We start from the raw sequence: 26,771 nt of genomic DNA on the forward strand, positions 1-26,771 counted from the left end.
GAGGGCGCGCGAGTCCAGTTCACTCTTCATGCAGCATTAAGTGGGAGGTGCCACCCGGAGAGGTTAAGTGACTTGCCGTAGGTCATACAGCTAATAAGTTGACAGAACATGGAGAGAACAAGAGGATAACCCCCCTTTGGATCATGAAGTCCAATACCTTGATTCACAGGTGAGGGATCTAGCACTCCCCAGGAAGGTGCCCATGCAAGGCCTCTGACCTACAGTCCTGGGGCCCGAATTCCTTCTCCAGAACTAGGGGCAGGGAACAGGATTTTGGATCAAGGTAGCCACATTCCATGGCATCCTTGGATCAGCCCTGAGTCAGCACTCTGAGCTCCAGGGCTTGATCTGGGCTGTTGGGGATAAGGAAGACCTGGGGGTCCCCAGTGCCGTGGACTCTCCAGCTGGAAGAGCCATGCCATTCCCTCTGGGGCTCTGGTCTTCCTCTACCAAGGCTAAGAGGGATATTACTGGGGAGGAAGAAGGGACCTAAGGGGTGGGAATGCAGCCTGGGGACTGATTTTGAATATCACAGAGAAAAATATCTTAATGTGTTTAAATTATACTGCTTGCAATCAGCCCTAAGGCAAACTTTTTTTTTTTTTCAAAAAATTATTGAAGTCATTATTTGTAAAAGACAAAACTTAGAGACACCCCAAACATTCAGTGCTAGTGCAGGGTTTAAATAACTCCTCATTGTATTCAGGGAGATGGTGATGAGCCCTTTTCAACAAGGAACAATGCTTGCGATCAAAGAGTAGGAGCCAAATGGTATACTGTGAGTTTTATAAGTAAAAACACAATCACTGGGAAGAATGAGGAAAAAAACAGAAATTCATCAAAGCTTCAATACTGGTATGGAATGATGGGTGGATGAAACAAATATTTTCCCTCTCCCCGTAGAGTTAGGGCACAGTTAAATTGTTTTTGAAAGAGTATAATATAAAGATCAACAGAGTTTAAAAACACGCAGCACAGCAGACACAAGGCCCTGGTTTTCCGTTTACTCAGGAACATTCAGATAACAGGAATCCGCTGGGTCCTGGGCTGCACGGGGCCAAGGATGATGTAGGTGCCCACAGACTGAGTTTTGTGTGAGCCCAGCAGGAGCAGGAGGCAGAGGTGAAGGCTGAGCTCCCCACCCACCCCCCAACCCCGTGACTGGTTATCACCAGCCTGCACAGGATAACAGGCTGTGATAAGCATCCCTCCCCATGACCCGAAGTGCAGTGGGCAGGGTGCAGAGGCCCGGGCCAGGCTGGGGCTCCTGACCCACAGGGAACGGACATGGGAGGGATGCAGGGTGAGGCCTATTTAGGTTTCTCCTTTTCCTGCCCCCGCTGTGCTTCCTGCCAAATCAGAGAGTAACCTCCACGGAGTGAGACTCAGAGAGAAGAGCACAGCCAGGCCTTGAAAAGTCTTCCCTGGAAGCACGTGGAAATCCCATGGCAGCCTGTCCCTGCCTGTGCCGAGCGTTGCCGTACCCCAGGTGATATGCAGAGAAGCTGGGGTCCCAGGAGGCGGGACCCCCTGGTGCTGTAGTATCCCTCCCCCTTGTCGCAGCGTTTTCTCCAGGAAAGGGAGAGCAGAGTAGGCCTCAGGTCCTGCGAGGGAGGTATGGGGCTGTCGGAGTACAGGGTGGGCCCTATGTCACCATGGAAGAGAGAAGGGCATGCAGCATGTGCTTCAGGAGTGGGATGAGCATGGTAGAGAGGAGGAGAGCAGAGTAGGGTCTTGGAGGGCCACAGAGACCCCAGGCCGTGCTCAGACCTTATTTAAGGTGAGCACTCCTGGCCAGAGGTGCTGGCAACCAAGGTTCAGAGGGGGCAAGGATGGGCAAGGCACCAACATGGGCTTCAGATCCCTAATGGGAGGGAGGTTGTGACTTGGCCCACCTGCACGCTCTGACTCAGTCTCTGTGAGCAAGAACCTCCAGCCGCTGGGACTTTGCACTGGCCTGTCACTGTCTAGATCCTGGCTCTGCCACTTACTAGCTACATGTCCTCAAGCAAGTTATTTTACCTCTCTGTGCCTCAGATTCTCCAAATACAAAGTGACACTAATAAAAGTAACCCCCCTCAATGGGTTGTTTTGAGGATCAAATGAATTAACATTGTGTTGGTGCCAGGTACGGACTTTCAACACTGTGTGTGTTAAATAAAAATATAAACTAGTGGCCAAGGTGGCCCATAGGGGAGCAGGCTGCCCCACGAGGGGCAGTGACAAAGTGGCAGAGCACTTGGCTGCAGGTGTGGCCTCCACCTGTCATAGGTGACGTGCAGGCACCGAGGGACCTCCCCCTCCAGGAGCAGGGCGCCCAGAGTTAATTCATGATCACGCCTGAGGATTCAGACTGCCCGGACACCCTCATCAGCAGCTGCGGGAGGAGAGGGCGTGGCCTGTGTTCTGGTAAACACACCTTGGGAACTGTGCCAGCCACTAAGGAGGACAAGGTAGACAAGAAGAAGCCTGGGGGTGAGGGTTGGACAGAAGGGACGGCCCCAGGCAGTAGGCATTTGATGGAGATGGCTTGGAAGCCTCAGGACAATGAGGCTTTCCCCAGTCAGTAGGGCATTTTGGAGTTCAGTTAAGCTCAATTCCATTTAATAAACATTTTTTAAGCAACAGGGTGTGCTGGGCCCGATGAGAGATGGAAGGAGAAATAGCACAGAAGCTCCCAAGGAGCTCCCAGCTGAATTAGAGAAAGAGACATTGGGCACACTTACTGCCACCAGCACTGCCAAACACCACAGCAACAGCGCCAGCAGAAACCTCACTAATACTTTAAGACATCCCCGGGAGATTAAGATCTCCATCTTAAAGAGAAGGCACTGGACAGCCGGGAGGTTAAGCAGGCCATTGAGGGTGGTCAGTATTGACCCCTGACTGTAAGGTCTGTGCCCTTAGCCACCACATATGTTGTCTCTATTGTCACCTCTGATAATAAAGGTAGAGACACGTTGTATGTGCTAGGGAAGCACCCTGAGCCTTAGTTTATTCACCTGCAAAACGGGTTAGTGACATCTAGTTTCCTGAGAGACAAGGGATAGTGTATGTAACAGGTCTGCACCACTGCAAGGCAGGTTTCTACTCCTGCCACGGAGGCCCAGAGCAGGTAGCAACAAGAGCTGCTCTTGGAGGATAGAAGTCAAGCACTATGCGGCAGCGGTGCAGGCAGGGGGAACAGAATGAGCAAAAGCCCGGAGGTGGGAACATGCAACTGGTCCAGCATGAGAACTGAGAACGCAGGAGATTCAGACAGAGCAGAGAGCCTGAAGCTCTTCCCTGTCTTTCTTCCCTCTGCAATCCTGGAAAAGCTGCTGCTAGCTCCTTTCTAGTTCCTCATAACTGACTTCTGTGCACACTACCCACTGGAAACACTCTTGCCACGGTCTTTAGTGCCAGCCTGTTGCCAGCCCATTGACCATTCTTGGGTCTTATCTTCCCTCCTCCACAACCTGGGTAGGTTCCTACCTTCTCTTTGAAACACCACTTCTCAGCTGATTTACTTCCCTGCAGGCTGGGCTCTCCCCTCTGTCTCCATTGCTGGTTCCATCTCTTGTGCCACCCCTGAATGTTGCTGTGGTCAGTTGTGGACCTACACCTCATCAACATGTTCTCATCTGTTCCCGAGGCTTACCCACTGCCTCCATGTGGGATGTCTAAGACCCGATCTCCAGCCCAGCACCCATCCTGAGCACTGGATCCATATACCTCCCCGCTGGGCATCTAGACCTGCACGTACTGCAGGCAGTTTGAACTCAAAATGAGCCCAGACGGGCTCCCTGCATCCCCAATATCTGCTGGTCTTCTGGGTTCTCTCTATCAGGGGTTCGCATCACTAATGTAAGTCAGATCCTGGGAGTCATCCCTAACATTCCCTCCCTAACACTGGGGTGCCATCTCCTGTCAATGTCTCTTGCTTCTTTCTCTCACCCACATGGTCCCCTTGCTGCAGAACACACCTTCATCGCAGCTCCTGGGGTTCTACAGACCGTCCTACTGCACTCCTATCTAGTTACCAGAAAAGTCTCTGTGAAATGCAAATCTGCCCAGGGCACGCCCTGTCCAGAAGCCTTCAGTGGCTCCCATTGTGTTGGGGATAAGGCCCACACTTCATAGCATGCCACTCAGTGTCCCAGCCTCTGTACCACACAGTCCCACTGTCCCTGGGTCTCCAACCAGACTGAAACCATGGAGCAGATAGATTTATCTTCCTTCACGCCAATCATCCCAATCCACTTAGTCCCTAGGCCTCAACTTGAGGCTCCCTTCCTCCAGGAAGCCTTCCTGCTGCCCCAGAATGAGTTAGGGCCCCTCTTCTATGCCCCCATAGCAGCTGCGCACAACAGAGAGCTATGCTCTTTCTACAACACATTAATGCTTTCTCTTCTTGTTCCCCACCTGACACCACGGCGTCTCTGAAGTCAGAAACTGTCCTTGTGCTTTATTTTTCTAGGGTACCAAGAAATATTTGTTGAAATCAAAGGCTTTGGGAAGGATCTTGGAAACAGACCCTGGGGGTGCTTTTAGGAAATGGGTTACTCTTTGTGCAGGCACTGAAAGTTGAATACACACTATCCTTTCTCCCCTTTTCCCTAACAGAACTCCAATTTTGTTCAGGAGATTGCAATAACGTAAACTACATTTCCTAGTCTCCTTTGCAGAGGGTAGCCATATGGCCTAGTCTTGGCCAACAAGATTTAAGGAAAAGTAGCTTAGCATGCAGGGGAGAGATTTGCTTCCCTGATGTGAGCACAACCCCTTCTTGCTTCCTGCCTTCCACTTCCTTCTTGGAATTAAGAGAAGAGGCTGGAGGCGGAACAGCTATCTTGTGACAATGACCTAGCCACTCTAAGGAATCCCTCCCGGCCTAGTTCGTGACCCCTGGACAACCTACTAGCAGGCTTCTTCCTATGAGACAAATAAATCTTGAGGCCACTTTGGTTAGGTCTCCATTACATTTAGCTAACGCCACCTTGTAAGAGCAGATAAAAGCAGATAACCATTGGTGAGCATTTCTGAATAAGCCTTTCCTTTAGAGATGATGCTGGTCCTGACAGCAGGCAGATAGCAAGGTTAACGGAGTAGGATAAAATGAGGGTTGGAGAAGCAGGTTCTCCCCAGGTTTCTATCAGAGGACCATGACAAGGCTACACTCAGGGTTTAAGAAAGAAGCTCCAGGCTTCGCAGCCCCAGTGTGCCTGTGATCGGGGCCTTCTCCACTCTGAATGAAATGAAATGCTCTCTTCAAGCTCTTCTCATTGTGAAATGAGGCTGCTGGAATAGATAACTCTTCAAAGGGCATAGTGCTCTAAGTCTGGCCTTTGGAGTCAGGCAGAGCTGGGTTGGGGTTCTAGCTCCATCACTTACAAGCTATGTGTCTTCCAGTCTTCTTCTTCTTCTTCTTTTTTTTTTTTTTTTAGTTGACCTCTCTGGTATCATCATCTGTAAAATCCAAATTGTAACAGTACGTGTTGGACTAATGCTGGGGTTCTATGGAATCACGCATTAGGTACCCAACAGAATGCCTGGCACAGTACACCCTGGGTTCTGCAGCGTGCATGGGATGCTCCACGTGCCAGCCGTCCTTGTGTTCCAAGTTCTCTAAAAGGGTAGACTGGTGACTTGGAGTTTCCTGCCTGTTCTGAGTCTGAGGATGCTGCAGGGCTCTGGAAAGCCTCTTTAGATGCCCTTTACTCTGTGGGTGAGTGAAGTGGCCAGAAGCTGCCCACTGTCCAATGGCTTTTCTTCCAGCACTACATGCTGTTGTGTCCAGGGTTCTTGGACCGCAGGTGGAGAGGGGAAGCCCACAGACAGAGGACAGCCCAGACCAGGCCCAGAAAGGCATTGTCCTGTGGGTCTTTGTCTTATCCAAAGTTTCCTGAGTACTGAAGCTGGGCTTGTGCTTTTCCTGGCAGTAGAGTGGGCTTGCAGAGGACTACAGGAATTAGGGAGCTGGAAAATACCTCCAGAATTGGATTCCTTACTGCAGCTGCTTTTGGCATAACTTCTTTCTCCTTCTCTTAAAAAGCCTCACCTTCTTTCTCTTTTCTGCAGTAGAAATCCTAGTGGAAAAAATCTTGGGGGAAAAAAAAATAAAGCTGCTGTTCTATTCCAGCCCCAGGGAAGGAGGACAGTAGGGTGCATCTCTTATGTCCACGGGGGACCCTCTCTCCTGGCCTCAATATTTCAGGCCAGACCCAGCCATGCTGACACTTGACAGCGCCTGCAGTTTACCTTGGCTCAGGTCCAGAGAGTTCGGGCCCTGCCCGGGGCGGCCCCCTCTCCAGCGCAAAGAGCAGTTTAAATATAAATCAATCCCGACACAAACAGCTTCAGCGAGTCTCGGAGCCATCACCGGAACTGTGAGACCAGGTTTTCAGCGAGTGCAAACAAGCAGAGACCCGCTCCGTAAATCTCCCTGAGCGCGTCGGGAGGGGCGCCGAGGCACCCCTCTCCTTGAAAATTCGGCTTCCCGTCAAGCCCCGTAGCTCCCGTTGGCCCCTCCGGCGCCTCTCGGTTCTCCTCCCGCCTCTCCTGCCCCCGAAGCCCTGCCAACCTCTCCTCGGGTCCGCTCCAGTCGCCAGCCGGTCGGTCCCCGCTGCGCCCCCCGCCCCGCCCCTCCAGTCCTCCGGGCGCCCCCACCCTCCTGCAGGCTCCTGCCCCCCCCCCCACCAGCCGCTACCTCCCCTTCTCCGGGCCCAACGCCCCCCGCCGCCCAGCAGGCGGGACCTTCTCAGGGGCGGTCAAGCCTCGCAGGTTCCAGCCGGGCTCCGGGAGCACAGACGACCCCGGGCGTGGAGCGAGGTCACGCGCCGTGGGCCGCCGCGTCACACCTGTCTGAGGGGGCGGCCGCGGCGGGGGCGGGGCGGGGGCTCGCAGCGCCTTCGACAGCCGCGGAGGAGAGGGAGGAGGGAGAGCGCGTTTCATCATCGGCGACGGCGGCGGCCACTTATAAAACTTCTGGGCGCGCACTCGCTCGCGCAGTCTCCGAGCTGCGAGCCTCCTCCGGCGCCCGCGGCCACTCTCACCAGCCATCGGCGCAGCAGCCCCAACCCGTAGCGCCCGGACCCTGCCCGCCCCGCTGCCCGCCCGGGCCCTGCAGCCGCCGTCCAGCCCCGCCGGGGCCGCCACCATGGGGTTCTGGCCGGAGCCCGGCGCGCGCCAGGGCAGCGACGCCTCTTCGGGCCGAACCGGCCGCTGTTCCCGCTCGGTCTTCAGCAACATTAAGGTGAGCGCAAAACTCGCGGCCGTCGGTGCCCGAGCCGCTGAGGGTTCACCTCCGGCGGGAGCCGGCGTCGGTGCTGCGGGGCCCGAGGGGGACGCCGAGGCGCCGGGGCTTCCCCTCAGCCTTAGGTGCCGCGGTCAGGGACGCATCCCCGGGGCCCGCGGCGGATGAGGGGCGCCCGCACGGAAGAGCTCGCGCTTGGCGGGTGTGTGTGTGTGTGCGTGTCTCCGTGTGTGTGCGCGCGCTCCCACACCCTCATCGGGGCAAGAAGCGGGACAATGACAGTACCTGCCTGTTGGTTGGACTCTTCTCAGTTGGCAACTGTCCTGCTCTTGGACTGAAACAGAACTCGCGGGGTACTTTTTCGGTCTCCGGCGGGCAATTAACTTCGGGAAGGGGTGGCTTGGAGGTGCCGGGAAAATGACAGGCTGTGTGGTTCCTCGGAGCTGGAGCTCAGAGCCTAACTAACTCCTCCTGGGGTGGGTGGCGGAAGGGATGTTCTCCTTCCCTAAAAGCAGCAGTGTCCCCGGCTCTGCTACCTCTCTGCGCCGCCGCCGCCTGCAAAGTTCAGAATTCCCCCCGGGGGGTTGGCAACCAACGCTGAGTGCTTCCTGGTCTGGAAATGGCCCCAGGGAGGCAGCAGGCCCTGCAGTACGTTCAGTAACACGGAGCAGGTGCCTCTCCCTTGGCAATGGGTGAAGATGGGGTGTAGGTGGCCGAATGGCGAGGACTCTTTCTCCCGCAGGGGTTTGGGGAATGCTTGCACTTCCTCCCGCGCTCCAGGGGGACCTGGAATAATTGAATACACACTCGGGCTCTTTGGCTGGTTCTGCCTGAGCAGAAGCAACCGCGAAATGCACCTCCTGAGAGGGTAGAGGGGCTGTGGTGAGGACTGCAGAGCCCACATGAAGACTTCCCCACCCCCTACCCCCGCCCCGGGGGTGGGGAGGGAGAGGAATGGTCCTGAGAGGTTCTTTCCAGCTATCATACAGTCAGGTGGGGCTAGGTAAAGCCTCCAGTGGTGCAATTAAAGGCAGAATGGGGAGAGGTGTCTCTGTCGACTGATTATTTGAGTGTTCAACAGAAAGGGATCTGGAGGTCACAGTGAATCCCACCTATATACTTACTCATATTGTTAGCAGTGGAGCTGGGATCTCCACTCCTGCTTCTGCCCTGTCTCCCCACCACAATAAATAAAGGCTGAGTTGATTCCATGGTTGGGTGTCAATAAGACACAGAAATTTTGAGATCGTTTCAGATAACCCTCAAATTGCCTCACCTTTGGCCAGACCTGGATGAGAATACTGTGTGCAGTTTTGGTCCCACCATTCAAAAGAGACTTGGAGAAGTTTCAGCAGAGAACTGTAGAAAATTTGGTGTTTATAAATTAGGAATTGGGAGGAAAGGGTGGGAGCAACAGCTGGGTGGTCCGAAAAGAAAGAGGCCCAGGAGAGAATCAGGGTGGGGGCACCTCTCCCTATTTCACCAAGAAGAGGAAGAGGGGTAGCTTGCCCCAGAACAGTTTTCTGACAGTGAAGGTCACCCGCAATGAGACTGATCCATTTAGACCTGCCCTGAGTCCCCCAAATAAGTTTATGGCAGCAGTTCCTTTGAAGATCTGTAAAAATGAGATAATTTTTCATATGTTGATGATTTAACCACACGTGCCTGAGACCTGGACCCAGGCCAATGGGCCTCTGAAAGGTTCATACCAGTTAAGAGTTTTTCTTAATTCCAAAAATCAGATCCTCTTAATTTTTATCTCCATTGACCCATAGTAACTCTGAAACCAAAGTTTAAAGAGACTTCAATTAGCTTCTCTTAGTCAACCTGAAATCAGGTACAGTTTGGTTATCTCAAGGCAAATCTGGGCCTGGAATTCCATTAGTTAAACTCATGTAAGCCTTTTCTTCCAGAGGGCAGTAATAATCATCCGGGGAATTGCAATTTCCTGGGAGATTCCCTCCTCCCAATGAGAGGTTGGGTGACTGCCCTGCATGCTCTCTCACTGGTGGGTGGACTGTGTGTGTCTTGTGAATATGTGTGACATGGGGGCTAACAGGGGACACCCAACCTAAGGACCCATCATTTCCTGGGTTCCTCAATGCTGGGGCAGACTAAATGATTGGCTTTGTGACATTCTTGCAAAACCCTACAGACCATATGGTTTAGGGGGAAGGGGATGAGGCCAGGAGACGTAGGTCCAAGATGTAGATCCAACCTCTTACTAACGCATGGGGGGCATTTCTCACCTTTCCTGGGCAGCAGAGTCCTTATGTTAAAACAACAACCACAAACAAAAAACAGGTGCTGAGAATGATCCCGACCCCATGGGGGCTCCTTAAGGATTATGTGGGATGAGGCATAGGAAATGGGTCCTGTAAACCATGCAGGACTCTCCAGGATTGGCATCAATAAGATGTCAGTTCTTGCCTCAACAAACAGGATGCACGTTTAAACACCATTTAGGATCTGTTGTTCCACCAATTATGCCTCACATGGGGCATAGTTAATAGTTAAGAGAAACCACAGTTAATGTCCAAAATAGATGTAATTGTAGCTAACCCTAATGGAGCTATCTGGATATACCAAGAACTTTGGATGTATTCCACCTATGATTAATCCCCATTACAACTTTATCTAGTGGATACTATTACTGTCCCCATTAATGATGAGGAAACCAAGGCTTAGTGAGATGTGGACACACAGCCAGAAAGGGGTGGAGTGTTGAGGAACTAGATATGTGAGACCCCAGGGTCAGAGACTAACCGCTGTGCACCCTGCCCTCAGCACCACACAACGCTGCTCAGTTTTGGTTGAGCACGTGGGGATCCTGGAGGTATGCTTGTTCTAAGGGTTCAGTGCTTTCTTCAGGCCCCGCTGACACACACAAATCGCAGCTGTGAGCAGGGGTCGCGGTTCATGGCTACAGGATGGATGTCTCCAGTCAGTAATGGGCTCACCGTACCTTTTCACTCTTCATAACTCTCCCCTAAAGGGCCTGGTGGCTCTCACTTAGGGGGTGAGGTTTTTGTACTCTCTCCTGTAGGAGTAAATACAGTTGTATTTATTCTGGAGACAGTCCGTATTGCCTCTGGCTACAGGATTCTTAAGAAGTAGACCTCCTCCCTAGTCATTGTCAGAGAGAGCAGTTCAACCTCCAGAACTCTAAATTAAAAACAGGTTCATTCAGTGATGATGGGGGTAGGGTTGAGGAGGAAGGAGAGAGCTTTTGTGGCTACCGGGTCCTGGCAGCCTCAAAGAGATCTGTTTCTTCTTAAAATGAACTTTGAGGGGCCCAACAGAGGTTATCTTACAAAAGGAGTAGACCATTGGTAATTGCTGCCCAAATTTCAGGAACTCCCACACCTCAGGCCCCGGCGTAGGGAAATAGTGTATATCCAGTCAGGGAGGGAGAATCCAGTGGGGATGGAGGGTGGGGGATGCACAGTGGGACGAAAGGGCTAGACAGATCTCACAGCATGGCCTGAGGGGCCAGTGACCACTGACCTGGGAGGGAGGCCCCCAAATGAGGGAAAGGTACTTTATCCTGGCCTGTGTCTATAACTTCCTAAGGCCTCTGACCCCCAAATGTGGGGAGACAGCTTAGGCTTAACTTCTTGGGCTTAACCTCTTGGTTTCCAGAGGAAAGTGCTATATCCCACCAACCTGACTGTTTATGCCTGGGGAAAACACTCTCGAGAGAATCCCTGGGACAAAGAATTCCTTAACTGACCCCATGGATTAAGAGGTGCCCACTCCTCCTGCCTGGGGCTGGTGGGTATTTCTCTGATGTTGAGGACACCGTTTATTTATCCCCTGGGAGGGCCGAGCTTTCCTTGCTTATATGTGGGGGTATGGGGAGGGAGGGGAGAACAAAGGGAACTGGTTGGGTGGGGGTCCCAGGTCACTCCGACCCTTTTCTCCTGGGATGATACTCAGGGCCCTACTCCTGGTAATGAATTGGGACCTACACTGCCACAGAACAAAGGGAAGAGTGATTTATGTCTCACAATATGGATCGCTGATCTTATCTCTTTCTGATCATTCTCTTTTGTCTGTGACTTTTTTTCCCCATTCTAGGAGCCGAAGATATGATGTTGGGATGTTGGGTTGGGAGCATGGCTTTCCCTCACCTTCTTTTGTTCCGTTTGTGGAATGCAGAGGAACGTAGGTGGTCCCCAATGCAGATCTCATCCCTCCTTGTTCTCCCTCTTCCCACCCCTGCTTGGTTTTATCCCGTCAGTGGGTTTAACCTCCTCCAGCCCTTGCTTCACCCTACTTTCTGCCTGCCGAGGCACTGGCCTGCAGAGAGCTCCCGTTATGTGCCAAAGCTAGAGAGCTGGGCATGGTGAAGCTAAGAAGAAGCTTGGGACGCTCCCAGGCAGTGGCCCCCATTTTATATCACAAGTTCATGACCGTGTACTTGGGCATTGCACTCTCAGTATCTGTTAACAAGGACATAAAGAAACAGCTATGTGAATTTACACTTGTCTGTACCCACAGGACCAGCACAGATGGGTTGTCACCCTGGTCCTTGGGGGCTCCTTTTGAGGGACCATGGGAAAAAGTTGAGTCCTTAGTACAGACAAAGCCTGATTTATTTTGAGTTTTAAAAAAAAAAAAACTTTTTATTTTGAAACAATCATCTATTCCTAGGAAAAATAGTACAGAGAGGTGCTGTGTACACTTCACTCAGTTTCTCTCAGTGGCTCTGTCTTAATTCTGCACTATAATACCAAAAGCAGGGAATGGACATTGATAAAATATGTGTGTGTAGTTCCATGCTGTTTTGTCACATGTAGAGATTTGTGGAACCATCACCCTACTGCCTCAAGACACAGAACTGGTTCTGTCACCACCAAGATCTCTGTTGTGCTGCTCCCCTGTCGTCTTGCTTACCCCCTTCTACCTGACTACCAACACAACCCCAAATCTGTTCTCCATCACGACCATTTGTCATTTTGAGAATATTACATAAACGAACCAGGCAATATGTAACCATTTGAGACTGGCTCTTCTTCAACATAATACCCTTGAGATCTGCCCAGGATGTTGCTTATATCAATAGCTTGTTCCTTTTTATTGCTTAGTCGTACTGCATGGTGTGGATGTCCTGTGATTTGTCTAACCATCCACCTATTGAGGGACATTTGGGTTGTTTCCAGTTTGGGGCTATTACAAGTAAAGCTGCTACAGATAATCATGTACAGGTTTTTGGATAGATAAAAACTTTCATTTCTCTGGAATAAATGCCCAAGAGTGCATTTGCTGGTTTGGATGGTAGTTGCATGTTGTTGTTTTTTTTAAGAAACTGACAAACTTTTTCCGAAGTGGCCATACAGTTTTACATTTGCACCGGCAGTGTAGGAGAGGTCCAGTTTCTCTACATCTCTGGCAGCATTTGGTGTTGTCACTGCTTTTTACTTCAGCTAATTCAAATGAGTTTGTAGTAACATCTCGGCCTGGTCTTCATCTGCATTTCCCTAATAGTTAGTGATGTTGAACATCTTTTCATGTGTTTATTTGCCATGTGTATGTGCTCTTCATTGAAATGTCTGTTTGTAGAGTTTGTCCTTTGTCTAATCAGAATTTTTACTATTGCTTTGAGAGTTCCTTATATATATATTAGATACAAGTCCTTTCTTGGGCATATGGTCTGCAAATATTTTCTCCCAGTCTGTAGCTTATTTTTTTATTCTCTTAACAGGGTCTTTCACAGAAAAAAAAAATGTTTGCATTCTGATGAAATCTCATTTAACGATTTTTAATTTTCTGGGTCCTGCTTTTGGTGTATGTCTAAGAGCTCTTCACCAAACCTAGTTCCTGATAGTTTTCTCCTATGTCTTCTCCTAAAAGTTTTATAATCTTATATTTAAATCTATGATCCATTTTAAGTTCATTTTTGTATAGGTGTGAGGTTCACTCTTTTTTTTTTTTTTTTTGTATCTGTAGTTATCCAATTGCCCTCTCACCGTTTGCGGAGAAGACTGTCCTTTCTCTACTGAATTGCCTTGGCTCCTTTGTCAAAAACCTGTTGGCCATGCTTGTGTGGATTTATGCTGGGTTTTCTGTTCTGCTTCACTGATGTATATGTGTATCTCTCTGCCAGGACCACACTGTCTTGATTACTGTAGCTACTCAACAAGTCTCGATGTAGAACATTGACTTTAGTCTGTGGTGGTATGTGTTTATCTTATCAGTACCACATTACGTACATAACCCATTCAGCTTCCCTTCGACGTTGCCTTTTAAGAAGATATAAAGGCAAATTTGAACCTCACTTTTAGTAACTAGACGGGATCTTATGTATTACTGTGCTCCAGCTTTTCTTCCGGGCTTAGCTGAATAGTTGTCTTTTCCTTTGAGCTTGATTTGTTAATGTTCGATCCTAAACCTTTTTTATTCTCAACAACAGCCCTACAAGGGCGATTTCAGCATCTCTATTTCACACTTGAGGAAATGGAGGATCATTCAAGGCCACCTGTCCAGCAAATAGCAAGCAGGAAATCCCTCTCAGGGTCAGCTCACTGCCCAGCCCTCTCCTTCCTGTGGCCACAGAATGCCTCTCAGTTCTGGATTCTCTCATCTGTGAACGTTTGGACCTGAGCTCAGTGATCTCTGAGCTCCTTGCAAGTTCTCAGATTCTCATCTCAGGCTGTTAAGTTGCTGATGGAGGTGAGACTGGGAGCAAGGCCCAGTGGGTCTGAGCTTTGCTGGGAGACCTGCTGTGAAACCTGGCAGAAGTGGAGGGTGCAGACTGGCAGGTCGTCTTTGATCAATGCCCAGCTCTCTCAGTTTGGTGGACCTTGATTCCCTGGGTGTGTCCTCCTATTTGGGATGGATTACATTCGATCAGGGTGAGGAACGAAACCAAGGCAGGGAGTGTCAGGCTGCACCGTGGGGTTGAAGGATGGGTAGATACTCTAGGGAGTAGCCCTCTCCCAGAGCCAGTCCTCCCAGCCTCTTCGCCCTGTTGAACGAGATGCTCAGGAGGCTCAGGGGAAATGCTGGAATCTCTAGCATGGCTGGGGGCAAGGAGAACCAGCCTGGGATACTAACCCTAAATGAACTGGGGACAATCAGTCTGGCCACCGTTGGTGCTAGCTCCCTACAGGGCTGCCCCCCTGCCCCCAGAAAGTGGGCACACTAACCCTTTGGTAGAAATTTAGTGTGCACGTAAGTCCTGTAGAAATCTGGGAGTTCTGGTAACAAGTTTCATTTTGTTTCATCAAACATCAGTAATACCTATTTATGTTCCAAAGAATGTTTCATCTAACACCCCTGGGAGATGCTGGCCTAGAGCACAGAAGGCCTCAGTTGAAATGCGGATGTCATTAGGGAGGGCTGCAGTAAGCCACGGTTTGTCCAGCTGTCCCACCGAGATGCCCTGAATTCTAGGAGAGAGTGAACAAGGTTTCCACATGGGGTAGACAAGAGGAGGAATGGATGAACCAAGAGTATTCCATTTCTGGGATATTTTATGTTTTATCTTAAAATCAAGTGAATTTTATGTTTTCTTCCATAGTATAGCTATATGTTTCCAAATATGTTGTACTTCCCCCCAAATCCTGGAATAACAGTGATGCTCTAGGAAGCTATGCTGTGTCTAGCTCGTGTCTCCCAAATGTGTCTCCCAGGTAGAATATACCAAGTTTGGGAAACATGACACAGGGAGACCTCAAGTCAGAACTAGTTTATCCAGTTAGTTCACTCAGCCAGCTTGTTAAGCGAAGAGGGAACCTTACCTAAATAGTTTAAGTGGGACAGCTATGGGGTGTGGATGTCAGCCGTTTCCTGAGCTGATCCCTGTGGGACACCCAGGAGATGAGCCAGCTAGAGAATGTACTGAGGTCTCTGTGGGCTTGGAGGAAAAGGATAGTAGCAGAAGGGAAGGGCAGGGAGAGGACAGTAGGCTTCCTGAGTCACCCTTACCCTGCATAATGGGCTGCCAATAAGTTTGCAGGATGGCATTTTTTGGGAAAGATTTTATTTATTTATTTGAGAGAGAGCGCACATGCAAGAGAGAAAGAGAGAACATGAGCAGGGGGAAGAGGCAGAGGGAGAGGGAGAAGCAGGTTGCCCACTGAGCAGGGAGCCTGATGTGGGATTCGACCCCAGGACCTGAGCCAAAGACAACCGCTTAACCCACTGAGCCACCCAGGTACCCAGGATGGGATTAGATTGCCCGGCTTTCTCAGTCCCTTTCACATCCTTCCTGCCTTGTGCCTCAGGCCCCTTTGAAAGCTTCCTGCTTTGTCTTTGATTCTCAGTGCATTTGAGGGAAGTGGCAGGAGCTGAGCATTGGCATGGGAGCTTGGGGCTCACTCCCTCAGGAGCCTCTCCTGAGCGTCCCCCATGTGAGGCTCCGTACCAGCTATTACTGTTTGCACTTGGCTGCCTAAGAGGCTCCCAAGCTTCCAAGAAGCAAGAGTCGTAAATTCCCTTCCCCTCAACACGATCACGAGCCTCGTTTTGCCCAGGACTGAGGCAGTTTCTGGGACACAGGACTTTCAGTTTTAAAACTGGAAGTGTTCGGGACAGGTTGGGACAACTGGTCCCCCTACTGCCTCCCTCCTTGTGACATTGTACAAGAATGGACTTCCACCTTGACTGTGGGGCAGAGGGGCTACTGACGCAGGGCCAGGGATGGTGCTCGGTGATGGAAATAAACCTCCAGGATCTATGGCAGGAAGAGATTGTAGTCTTCCAGAGAGAAGACAAGCAGGAACCAGGACACTGTTGGTGGGGCTCATGGAGCAGCAGCCCCATTATTCCTTCTTATTTGTATGCAGCTATCCCCCTGCCCAGTCCTGTCTTCCTTGCTCGTCATGATATATAGCATTTTTAATATCTCATACAAGTGATGATAAAACTGACCTGTGGAAAGATAGTGCTTCTTGGCTTATTGAATTTCAAAATTGAACATGATAAGGAAGACCACCTGCTTAAAGGCACAGGAATCCTCCTGACAGTGTCCTTACCTCTGTTGGCATAGCCCTAGTAGTAATGGGGAACTCACCCCCTCACAAGGCAAGTCCAGGAACCAGTAATACCACAGGCTTTAAGTTTTTCCTATAATGAGCTGAAACCGTCCCCTGCCCTTCCACGCACGTCCCCAGAGGAAAGTGAGCAGAACCCTCTCTGCCTGGTTGCTCTCCTACATATTTCCAGTAAAAAGCAGTCTCCCTTCTCCCCTAAGTTTCTCTAACTGGGGAGTTGCTTGGCAGGGTTGAAATGGAAAGCCAGGTGGTCTGGGCTACCTTCCTCTGAAAGCTGAACCAGCTCTGAATTTGGGCATTGCTAAAGGCTATGTGTGGTCCCCAAATCTTTTTGTCCCTGACCACAAAGGTTTTCTTGCAGGTCCTAGTCACTGCGAGGAGTTTGGTTTACCGTTCATGAAGGAACCTCCAGCTTTGTGGAGGCTGGTGGGCCCTGAGTTTTCTGGAACCAGCAGAGACCTTCCTATGATGGGGACCTCCGCCCCCACAGACTCTGCAAATTTGTTATGCCTTCATGAGTTGCGAGGCCTGCCCCAACCCATTCGTCACACTCTTCCTCCTTACCCCCATCTTCCTCTGTCCTTACCTCTTGCTCTCACTCCCCCCTGACTCTGCAGACTTTCATGGAGTGTCCGTGCCAAGCCTGAAAGAGCCCTGGATAAATCATTGTCTATCCTCTGGCCTCCAACTAGATGATAACTCTCAGGAGGAAGTAGAAAAGAGGCTCACAGGGGACTCTGTCCTGACTTTATCACCAGAGTGCCCAGCAGGGACCCTCACAGAGGGATCTGGCCTAATGCCAGCAGGAACATACCTGTGGGATGTACCCCAGGAATACACCCCATCCCCAAATGGCAGGGCCAAATTATTATAGAACCAGCCTTGTCTTTTGGGTCATCTCCACCCCAGACCTTGTTACTGACTTGGAAAGTGAGCCTACAGGGCCTTGTGTTTGTCCATTTCATTTCACATTGCCCCTGATGTCAGGAGGCTGCCCTCCTAGGCTCACTGCAGCCTGGGGCTCCTTCTTCATACTCAGTATCCCAGGAAAGCACAGTCCTACTGAATCAACATGTAAATTTAACTTGTAGGCACATAAAACTCACAAGGAGTGGGGACAAGCCTGTTTTGGTTGCCTGAAAATTACCAATATTCAGAATTCCCTCCTTCAGCAACACATTTTTATTAGTAACAATTATGATATGATCTTCTGAGCTATCATCACAAAGATGGATACATTTTATTAGGGCACATATGTGTGGGAAAATATATGGGGGCATATGGATATTTAACTGTGAAAGCAAATGCATTTGGGGGAACATATTATGTGCCAATTAGTGAAGTAATAAGTGGACCTTTCAGAAATGCTATCTGACTAAATCCTACCTACCATGCTCCAAGATGCATATTATCCGCATTTTAAAGTGGACGAAACTGTTAGACAACTCATGGGAATTACCACATTTCACAGTGACAAAGCTGGTATTTGGAGACTCTGTCTTACGACTCTTTCCTCTACGGCAGCTTCCTGCATCCCACCACAAATCCCAACCAGCTGGGGCACCTGGCTGGCTCGGTCAGTTAAGCGCCTGCCTTCAGCTCAGGTCATGATCCCGGGGTCCTGGGATGGAGCCCCATGTGGGGCTCCCTGCTCAGCAGGGAGCCTGCTTCTCCCTCTGCCCCTCCCTCGCCACACTCCCGTGCTCATGGGTGCTCTTGCTCTCTCTCAGCTAAATAAATAAATAAATAAATAAATAAATAAATAAAATCCCAGCCAGCTGAGCCAGAGCTTTGCTACCTCAGTCCTTCATACCAACAGACACAAGCAGGGCTACTTATTTATATTTATTATTTTATTTTCCCAAGACAACTTTGACAATAGTGGCCCTGAAAGTCTTCGTTCCTCAGCTTTCCTCTTTCCCCTCCCCTGTGCTCATTAGGCTGTACAGATACTGCGGCTGCACAGCACACAGGCGTTTGGACCAGGGATGAGCCAGAAGGTGGCTGAGAAGCCCTTCCTAAAGAATAAATGGAAACCCAGTCAGCGGAACAACATTTTGTTGTTCACATAAGAACAATGTGTGACGTGAGTCACATGTGCTCAGAGGCTTATAATGAGGGACATCCATCTATGGAATATTTACAATTTTTAAAAAGTTTTCTTGAGAATAGTTTAAACTTGGGGGCAAGGGTTCATTCTATGATCTGAAGCAGAGGCTGCAGGATAGGCAACCATAGGCAGAGATGATCCAAATTTTTAAGTCACAAGAAGACTTGAAGAGGGTACACCTAAACGGATAGTTCTCTGTGTGAGAAGTCTACAAGTGGTTTTGTTTCCCTTCGTTGTGACTGTCTGTGTTTTCCATTTTTCTCTGGTAAACGTCCTGTACTTATAATTAGAAAAAAGCCCTAAAGCCTGTGGTGATACCCACACCCCCCTTCGGTGGATACAGCGAGACATTTGTTGTGGGATATGAAATACCATATAAGACGAGAGGTGTCTGGTCTCCCGGTACCTAAGGATGGAGCAGAGGTGAAGCCAGGATGGCCAGCAGGGGTGTGGGCTCCTCTAGAAGGACCGTTCCTGCAGTTCCTACCACTATTCCCACTGCATTATTACACTTGTCATTGTGTTTGAGTCTTATGTCTCTTCAGAGTTGGAGGTAAAGTCAGAAAACAATACTTTAATTCTTTTTTTTAAAGACTTTTTTTTATTTGAGAGAGAGAGAGCACAAGCGAGGTGAAGGGCAGAGGGAGAGGGAAAAGCAGACTCCCTGTTGAGCAAGGGAGCCTGGGCTGGATCCCAGGACCCTGGGATCATGACCTGAGCAAAAGGCATCTTAACTGACTGAGCCAGCCAGGCGCCACAACAATACTTTAATTCTGAAAGAAAGGCAAAACTATGGAACATTTTCTTCTCGGGGAAGATTTGAGAGGCATTTCTCTACTTCCGTCTGTGCTCTCCCGGTGCCCACTCCAAGGGGCTGGCTCAGAGTTTGGGAATCCAGCCCTAAAGTTGGCCAAGCATCTTAGGGAAGTCAGTGTATCTGATGGGCTCCATGCCATGAAGGAAGAGTGGGCCTGAGGGAGAGGCAGAGAGGATAGAGGCTGGGACAGGAACTGCCAAGTGCTGCCTGGGATCTGGTCCTGAGCCTGGACTTTTACACCTGGGATGATGTGGGGACATCCTAGGTGGGTTTTCTCCCCATCAGTTGGTAAGCCGTGATTAACACCCCCTGTTGTATGATAGCACTTTACAAGTGTTGTATTCAGCAGAGCTTTCGAAACTCTGAGGCCAGGATTGGTGTCAGGAAGGCTGCCTGAGATGTATTCATTTTGTTCATTCATTCATGCAACATGTTATCATTGATCACCTACCATCAGCCATCGAGGATACGACGATGAACAAACTATGCCCTCTCAAGAGATATATAAACAGTGGGCAGATGCACAAATAAACCTAGTTACAAAGTGTATCAAATAAGAGGGAAAAGAACTGGGTTCTATGACGGAGAAGAGGCTAGTGACAGAACTGGATTCTGCTTAATCCATTTGGGGCCATGGGCTCTGAATTCTAAAGTCACCTTCATGCTTCTGATGTGTAACCTCTGCTTGGGGAGCACAGCTGTATATCAGACAAGGTACCTATCTTTCAAGGCTCTGGTTAGTTAGGGTAAGATGGATCATAAAGAACTATAGTGAATTATAACTATGCCTCCCATCAACATGACAGGTTCACATTACATGGGACTTTATACTATAAATGCTTCATAAAATAGAACACCGCCAAATATTTAAAAATGGAGCCAAGTTTGCAAGAGAGAAAGTGAAATTTTCAAGGTTCAAGAAATGAAGAATGAGTTGAACACCAAAACAGTGAGTATACCAACTGACCCTGCAGCAGGGATGGAGGGGAGAAGTATGTGTGGTATGACTAGACCAGTAAAGAAACCCTAAAAAAACTCCTTTTTAAGAAAAGATTTTATTTATTTATTTGACAGAGAGAGATATTACAAGCAGGAGGAGAGACAGGCAGAGAGAGAGAGGAGGAAGCAGGCTCCCCACTGAGCAGAGAGCCCTGAGACCATGACAGCGAAAGGCAGAGACTTTAACCCACTGAGCCACCCAGGCACCCCTCTAAAGAAACTCCTCATGAAGAGTAGGTGTTAGTAATCACACAGGTGGCAAAGATGACATGGGGAGTTGGCCCTCAGACTGATGCATAAAGCTGGGCCCCTGGTGAGAAGGGAACTAATAAAACTCTACCCACCTCCGTAGGGACCGCAAAGAGGCTTATCTCTAACAGGACCTCTGGGTGAAATAATTTCTCTAAGAAATCATAACCCCAAGTCTATGCCATATAGAATTGAAAACAGAATTTATACTATCCACCTGGTATGGGAATCTCTAGGCAAATAAAGTAGCATAAAAATTGTTTTGGGGCTGATGATAACTCTTTGCCATCTGGCAAGCACAAAAGTGAAACCGCTCTGGAAGTATGTTTCTGTGATCCAGACCCACCAGAATCCCTAAGACAAGACAATCCCCTTGGAAGAAGAGCTTACAACAAAAATTTACACAAGGAAATGATCCACCATAAGCAACAGGCAGCAGACATATCAATGAGGAAAATTAGCACCTCAAGATTTTGAGATAATGGAACATTCTGAAAGAGACCATAAAAACATATTAAAATGTTGAAAGGGGTGTAAGAAGAAATAGAAAATACCAGGAAAGAATAAACACTATGAAAAAGGAATGGGCAGTTTTGAGAAACACATGGGAATTCTAGAAATGAAAAACGCAGATATAAAAAGTAAAAATTCAGTGAATGGTTAAATAACAGATTAGACAATTTCCCAATTTCAAACCCTCAACTTAATCACATCTGCACTTAATGATATTTTATAAATGGAAGAGAGGATTGAAGAAGTCACCCTGAATAAGCCACAGAGGAATAAAGAAGTGGAAACTGTGAAAGCTTTAGAGATATGAAAACATTAAGGATGAAGTCCAATAAAAGTCTGAAACAAGTACTAAAGAAGAGAGTAGAATGAGTAGGTGACAGACAATATTGAAGAAATGACAGAGAATTTTCGGAATTGAGAAAATATATCGTACTGCAATATAAAAAAGCACAGTAAATTCTGGCAGGAATTTACAATAAGAGCACACCTCTATGTAGTATACTGAAATTGCAGAACAGTAAAGACAGTAAAATTTTATGAGCTTTAGGGTGAAATTGCAGTTTACTTATAAGAACCAGTAATTAGACCAACAACAATCTTCTCAAAGTACATAATAGACACTCGAAAATAATGGAATAATTTTCAGAATGCTAAGAGAAAATTACCACCAAATTCAAATTTTATAACTAAAAAATAATTCAAGAAGACAAATTAGAGATTTTTCAAACAAAAACAGAACTTACTAATCATGAGTCCTCACTAAAATAAGGAAGGGCGAAATTCGCAAGCAAAAAATAAAACAGAAGAAAAGGATAGGAAGCAAAAAGTGGTAGGTAGTAATTAATTGTAGGTAGACAAAACAATAAAGATTTGTGGAGGGCAGACAAGATGGAAGAAGGATAATACACACCATTCATATGAAAAATTAGAAGGGAAAATTGAAGTTAAATCTTAAGTCCTTGGCTTGTTTGGGAGAAGAGTGGAAAATTTATTTAACTTTAGTCTTTGTTAAGTCAGTTATGTATGTTACAATGTATGGGTAATCATGAACAGAAAAGACACTGAAAGTATACCTTCTAAAGCAGAAAAGAGTAAAAAGTTGAAACCTAATCAAACCAATAGAAGGCTGGAAAAGAGAATGAAAGGCCAAAAATAAAAATAAAACAAAAAAAATCATGGAAATAGGAGCACAATTAAAGTAGATAAAAATCTAGATATGTCAGAAATTACAACACATGAAAACAGACCACTCTTACCATTTCAGAGCTAGAGAATCTCAGACCAGATTGATACAGAAACAGAAACAGAGAAAGAGACAGAGAGGGAGAGAGAAGTGGGAGGAAGGGAGAGAGAGTCTAGTTACATGCTCTTTCAAAGAAAAAGTTGCAAATCAAAGGACAAAAGAAAATACATCAGGAGAATGTCAACTAAAGAATAGAGTTTTTTCAGGCAGGAAGAATGGTAGAATGTGACATGCTTGCAACGTCTAAAACTGACTAGAGACGGATATCTAGACCACACAGGATCTCCTAACAAGAGAAAGAAAAGAACCACGATAGAAAAATGTGCAAGGATTTGGGCAGATGGCCTGGAGTGCCAGCTGGGCTCTGTCTGCCCTCTGTACTTTTCTCTGAATGTCACTGCCAATATCTAACACGGTAAACCTGTCTTCTTCACGGCTGAGTCATGCTCAGCAACCAGCACACCTACTGTCCTTCATTTAGTTCTACCTTGAAAGAATCCCAGGGCAGGACTCTGATTGGCTCTGCTGGGTCACGCTCCCCTCCCTGAGGCAGGGCAGGGTGACTCTGATTAGCTCTTCCGGGTCGTGCACCCCTACCTGAGGCAAGGCAGGGTCCTCTGACAGGGGCCTCCTCTTGGAACCCTGTGGCTAAATAGGAGCCCTTCTCTAGAACAAGGAGGAGGGCAGTGCTGGTCTCAGAAGGAGAGCTGAGCAGACCAGAAAATTGAGACTTCCTATAGGGAGGAAGAGAACACACCTCTAGGAGACACTGCTGAGGGAAAAGAGGTAGCCTGAATGAAGGAAGGCGTCGCTACTGGGGAAGGTTCCTGGACAAATCAGCTTTTGTATTAGTTTTTTGCTCCTGTTGGAACAAATCACCATCAAACTTAGTGACTTAAAGCAACACAAATTTACTATCTCACGGTTCTGGAGGACAAAGACCTACGATCAAGGTGTTGGTAGGTCTGTGGTCTTTCTGGAGGTTTTGGTGGAGAATCTGTTTCCTTACCTTCCCTAGCTTCTGGAGACCACCTGCTTCTTTGACTTGTGGTTCCTTCCCCCTCAGAGTCAGTAGATGAGCCTCTTGAAGGCTCTCTCCCTCTCACCTTTGCTTCTGACTCTGACTCTCCTGCTTCCCTCTTATAAGATCCTGTGATTACCTTGGGTCCACCCAGATAATCCAGAATATTCTCCTATTCTGAAAAACGTAATCACTTCTGTTAAGTCCTTTTTGCCAGGTAAAGCAACGTATTTGCTGGGGACTGAGACACTGGGGAGGTCATTGTTTTGTCTGTCTCAGGGTCTGATCAAACTAGAGTCAATAGAAGATACACATGCATGTATCTATATGTATATGTATTTCAAGGAATTGATTTATACAATTGTGGGGTCTGGATAATCGAGTCAAAAATTCATAGGGCAGACAGTCATGAAAAGATGAGCACAGGAATTGAGCCAAAGCTCCTATTCAGGGGAATCTATCTTTTTCATTCCCTCCTTCCCTCCCTGTGTCCCTCTCTCCCTCCCTCCTTCCCTCCCTCCCTCCCTCTCTCCCTCTCCCTCTCTTCCTCCTTCCTTCCCTCCCTCCCTCTCTCCCTCTCTCCTTCCTTCCCTCCCTCCCTCCCTCCCTCCCTTCTAAATTTCCTCCCTCCCTCCCTCATTCCTTCCCTCCCTTTCTCTCCCTCCCATACCTGCTTGTAAGGCCTTCTGATTACTTGAGTCAGGTCTGCCCCGATTATTCAGGATAATCTCCCTTACTTAACGTCAAGTCGTTACATATTGTAGTGACATCTGCAGATTTCCTCCACAGCAATACCCACGTTTCTTTGACTGAATACTGGGGATTGTAGCCTAGCCAAACGGACACATCAAAAACATTGTCACAGGGTCAAAGGGCAGTGACATTCAGAACCTGCACGTGACAGAATGTGGCAGCAGCAGGCAGAGGGCTCCAGGAGAGGTGAGCACCACTGGGCAATAGACAACCCCCCAGAAAAGGACTGCAGGGGCCAGAGGGGCTTTGCTGAAGTCACTGAGGGAAGGAAGGTGCATTTTGGGGTGAGCCGCTGCAAGGAAGCCTAGAATGGGGCATTCCATCCACTTCTTCCCATGACTGGCATCTCCTTCCATCCTCTGCACAGATCAGATGCCCAGCATATCACCCATGCCTAGATGCCCCTTCCTTATGTTGCTTATCAGTATTTGTCCCGTGATGTGCTGTGGCAGTCACAGGCCTCTGGGCTGCAGACATGAGTGGATAGCGGTGCTGGAAAGGTGGGTGAGCTCATGTCTGCTGCTCCTAGGGCTGCAGCTGGTAGGCGTCAAGTATTTGCTTAGCTAATCTTTTCCCGTCTAAGGATGCTTATTGATGATTTCATTCATGAGTCTTAAACCTGCAGGTAGAAATCCCAGCCAAAACAAACCAGGTGTGGATGATGAAACCACATTGCCGTGCACTTGCCTTCAACACCTCTAGGTAAGGCAGCGTGGGATAGTCATAGGAATTGGGAGGTGGACAGAAGTACACAGCCGGGGCCAGTGTGCCGGCCTCCACCAGCAGTGCAGCCTGACCCACGTGAAGGGACCGCATGTCCACATGGCCAGGTGGCCAAGGGAAGTGCCGAGAAATCATGAGATTGCTTCCGTTTCACCCCCCAACCCCAACTTTTTTTTGGTAATGGATTTGCACACAGAGATTGGGCCTTGTCTCCAGGAAAGAAATGTCTGGAAAGAAAGATTTGGGTTAAAGCTCAGGTGGACCTACTCGAGTCTGAGGCGGTGGTTCCCTAAGTGTGGTCCCTGCACCAGCAACATCAGCATCCCATGGGACCTTGTTCTAAATGCAGATTCCTGGGCCCTATCCCAGAGCTTCTGAATCTAAAACTGGAGGTGGGGCCCAGCAGGCTGTTTCAACAAGCCTTCTGTGTAATTCTGATGCACCCTGAAATTCTAGAACCTCTACTCTGAGGCAAGGCACATATCAGGACACTGATTCCCATGCAGAGGCCACTGGGTTGTCTGTGATATCCTTGTCCCCAAGATTTCCGCTAAAGCGAATGATGGGAAGTAGTCGATTAAACTGAAATGGTTTCCAGGGAATGTCTCTAATGTGGAGCCATAGTGGATGAGAGGAACTTGGGGAGCTTCCTGCTGCGTGTAGCCAGGGTCAAAGTCAAGGGCTATGCACGTCAGACCCTGAGACCTGCCCCTGGGCCAGGCGAGAGGAGGTTGGGAGGGTGCAGAGCACAGAGGCTTCTCAGCCTGCAGGAGCGTGGCCGGCCACATGCTGGAATTCAGAGAATCTCCAGAGGTGCTCTCGGCCCACAGACTTGCCGTGTGCTAGGCAGAGTTCCGTTTCAATCTTTTTTACCCCAGATAGTTTGGAGATGGCAAATATTCTTAGGTCAGGGGTGTTCGAACTAATGATATTTATAGGTTAAAATTAAATACTATAGGTAAACAGAGAATTTGAGAAATTGGCTTGCTTTCCCCCACTGCTCGCACTCCTTCCCACATTTCCTGTGTTTAGACGGGATATGTCGCAGTGCACAGGAGACCTTGACGTGAGTGAGCCCTCTCAGCAGTGGGGGAGATCACTGCAGCCTTGTCTCCTTGTCAATTCCTGGGGTCCTGGGCAATGGATGTGGGAGGGAGTGCCAGAGGGTGTGGGTAGAGGGAAGGATGTACTGGTTGCTTTTATCTAAACACAGCTTTCCGACGGGAAAGAGGCTAGCATGCCTTCTTGACTTCCTGCCTTGACCTCTCATGTAACAGTTTCCTTTCCTCTCAAACACCAGCCTAAGACCTGAGAAAGGTTTCCAAGGGAGGCTTTGGGCATTTTCTGCAGTGCTGACTAAAGCCCTCCCTACTCTCTGCCTAAAGACTGGTTCCCACCCAGTTTCTTCTGCCTTTCCCTCTGCAGGCCCACCAGTGTTTCTCCCTCTTCGTCCTCCTCGCTCAGCTGAGGAGTGGAACTGGGAGGAAGGCAGACAGAGGGGAGGGGAGAAGAGCACCTTAGGAGACACACAGGAAAGTCAAAGAGGTGAGGTCACAGAAGGAGTAGCCCTGTCTGCAAAAGTCCAGAAATACGTTGAAGGAATGGAGAGAGCTAGACTAGATGGCCCGGGCCTTGTGCTGTTGGGGATGGCTGCAGAGGACCACCTGCATCCTGGTGCAGACTTTGGTGATAGAGCTGCCCGTGCCTGGAGACTAGACAAAAGACTCAACTTGGACCGAATCACATATGTTGTTAGCAACCAACCTGCTCCAGATCCTTCATCTTTCAAGTTAGACTTCTGTGTCCCAGACAGCTATGCAGCCTCCTGGTTCTCCTGCAAATCTAGCAAGTGAAGTTCTGTTTGGAGGTATTCCTCGGGGCTCCATTTCAGACAAACTCTCCATCTCAAAGATGGTAACTTACAGCTCTGTGGATTCTAACAAGGCATAGAGCTCTTCTGGCCTCAGGGAAAAGGAGCAAAAGGTGAAAGAGGTAATGGGACAAGACATCTTCCCATAGCTGTAGTCTTGCTCAAGGAGTATAGTGTCAACATTGCATAAAGCCCAAGGGGCGGATTTATTTCAAAACCCTACATGTAGCTACTAAGTTT

General features: G+C 48.7%; 1 protein-coding gene across 1 annotated transcript in view; it reads left to right on the forward strand.

Annotated features, from left to right (window-relative positions):
• The first annotated feature begins 6,904 nt into the window (after positions 1-6,904).
• Positions 6,905-26,771, forward strand: part of SLCO2A1 (solute carrier organic anion transporter family member 2A1) — a 78,898-nt gene continuing 59,031 nt past the window's right edge. The window contains exon 1 of the mRNA XM_080813830.1: positions 6,905-7,234. Coding sequence (XP_080669956.1) covers positions 7,139-7,234 — 96 coding nt within the window. The 5' untranslated portion in view covers positions 6,905-7,138. The remainder of the gene's footprint in view (positions 7,235-26,771) is intronic.

The sequence above is a fragment of the Martes martes genome, assembly GCF_963455335.1.
Source record: "Martes martes genome assembly, chromosome: 1".
Taxonomy (NCBI): Eukaryota; Metazoa; Chordata; class Mammalia; order Carnivora; family Mustelidae; genus Martes; species Martes martes.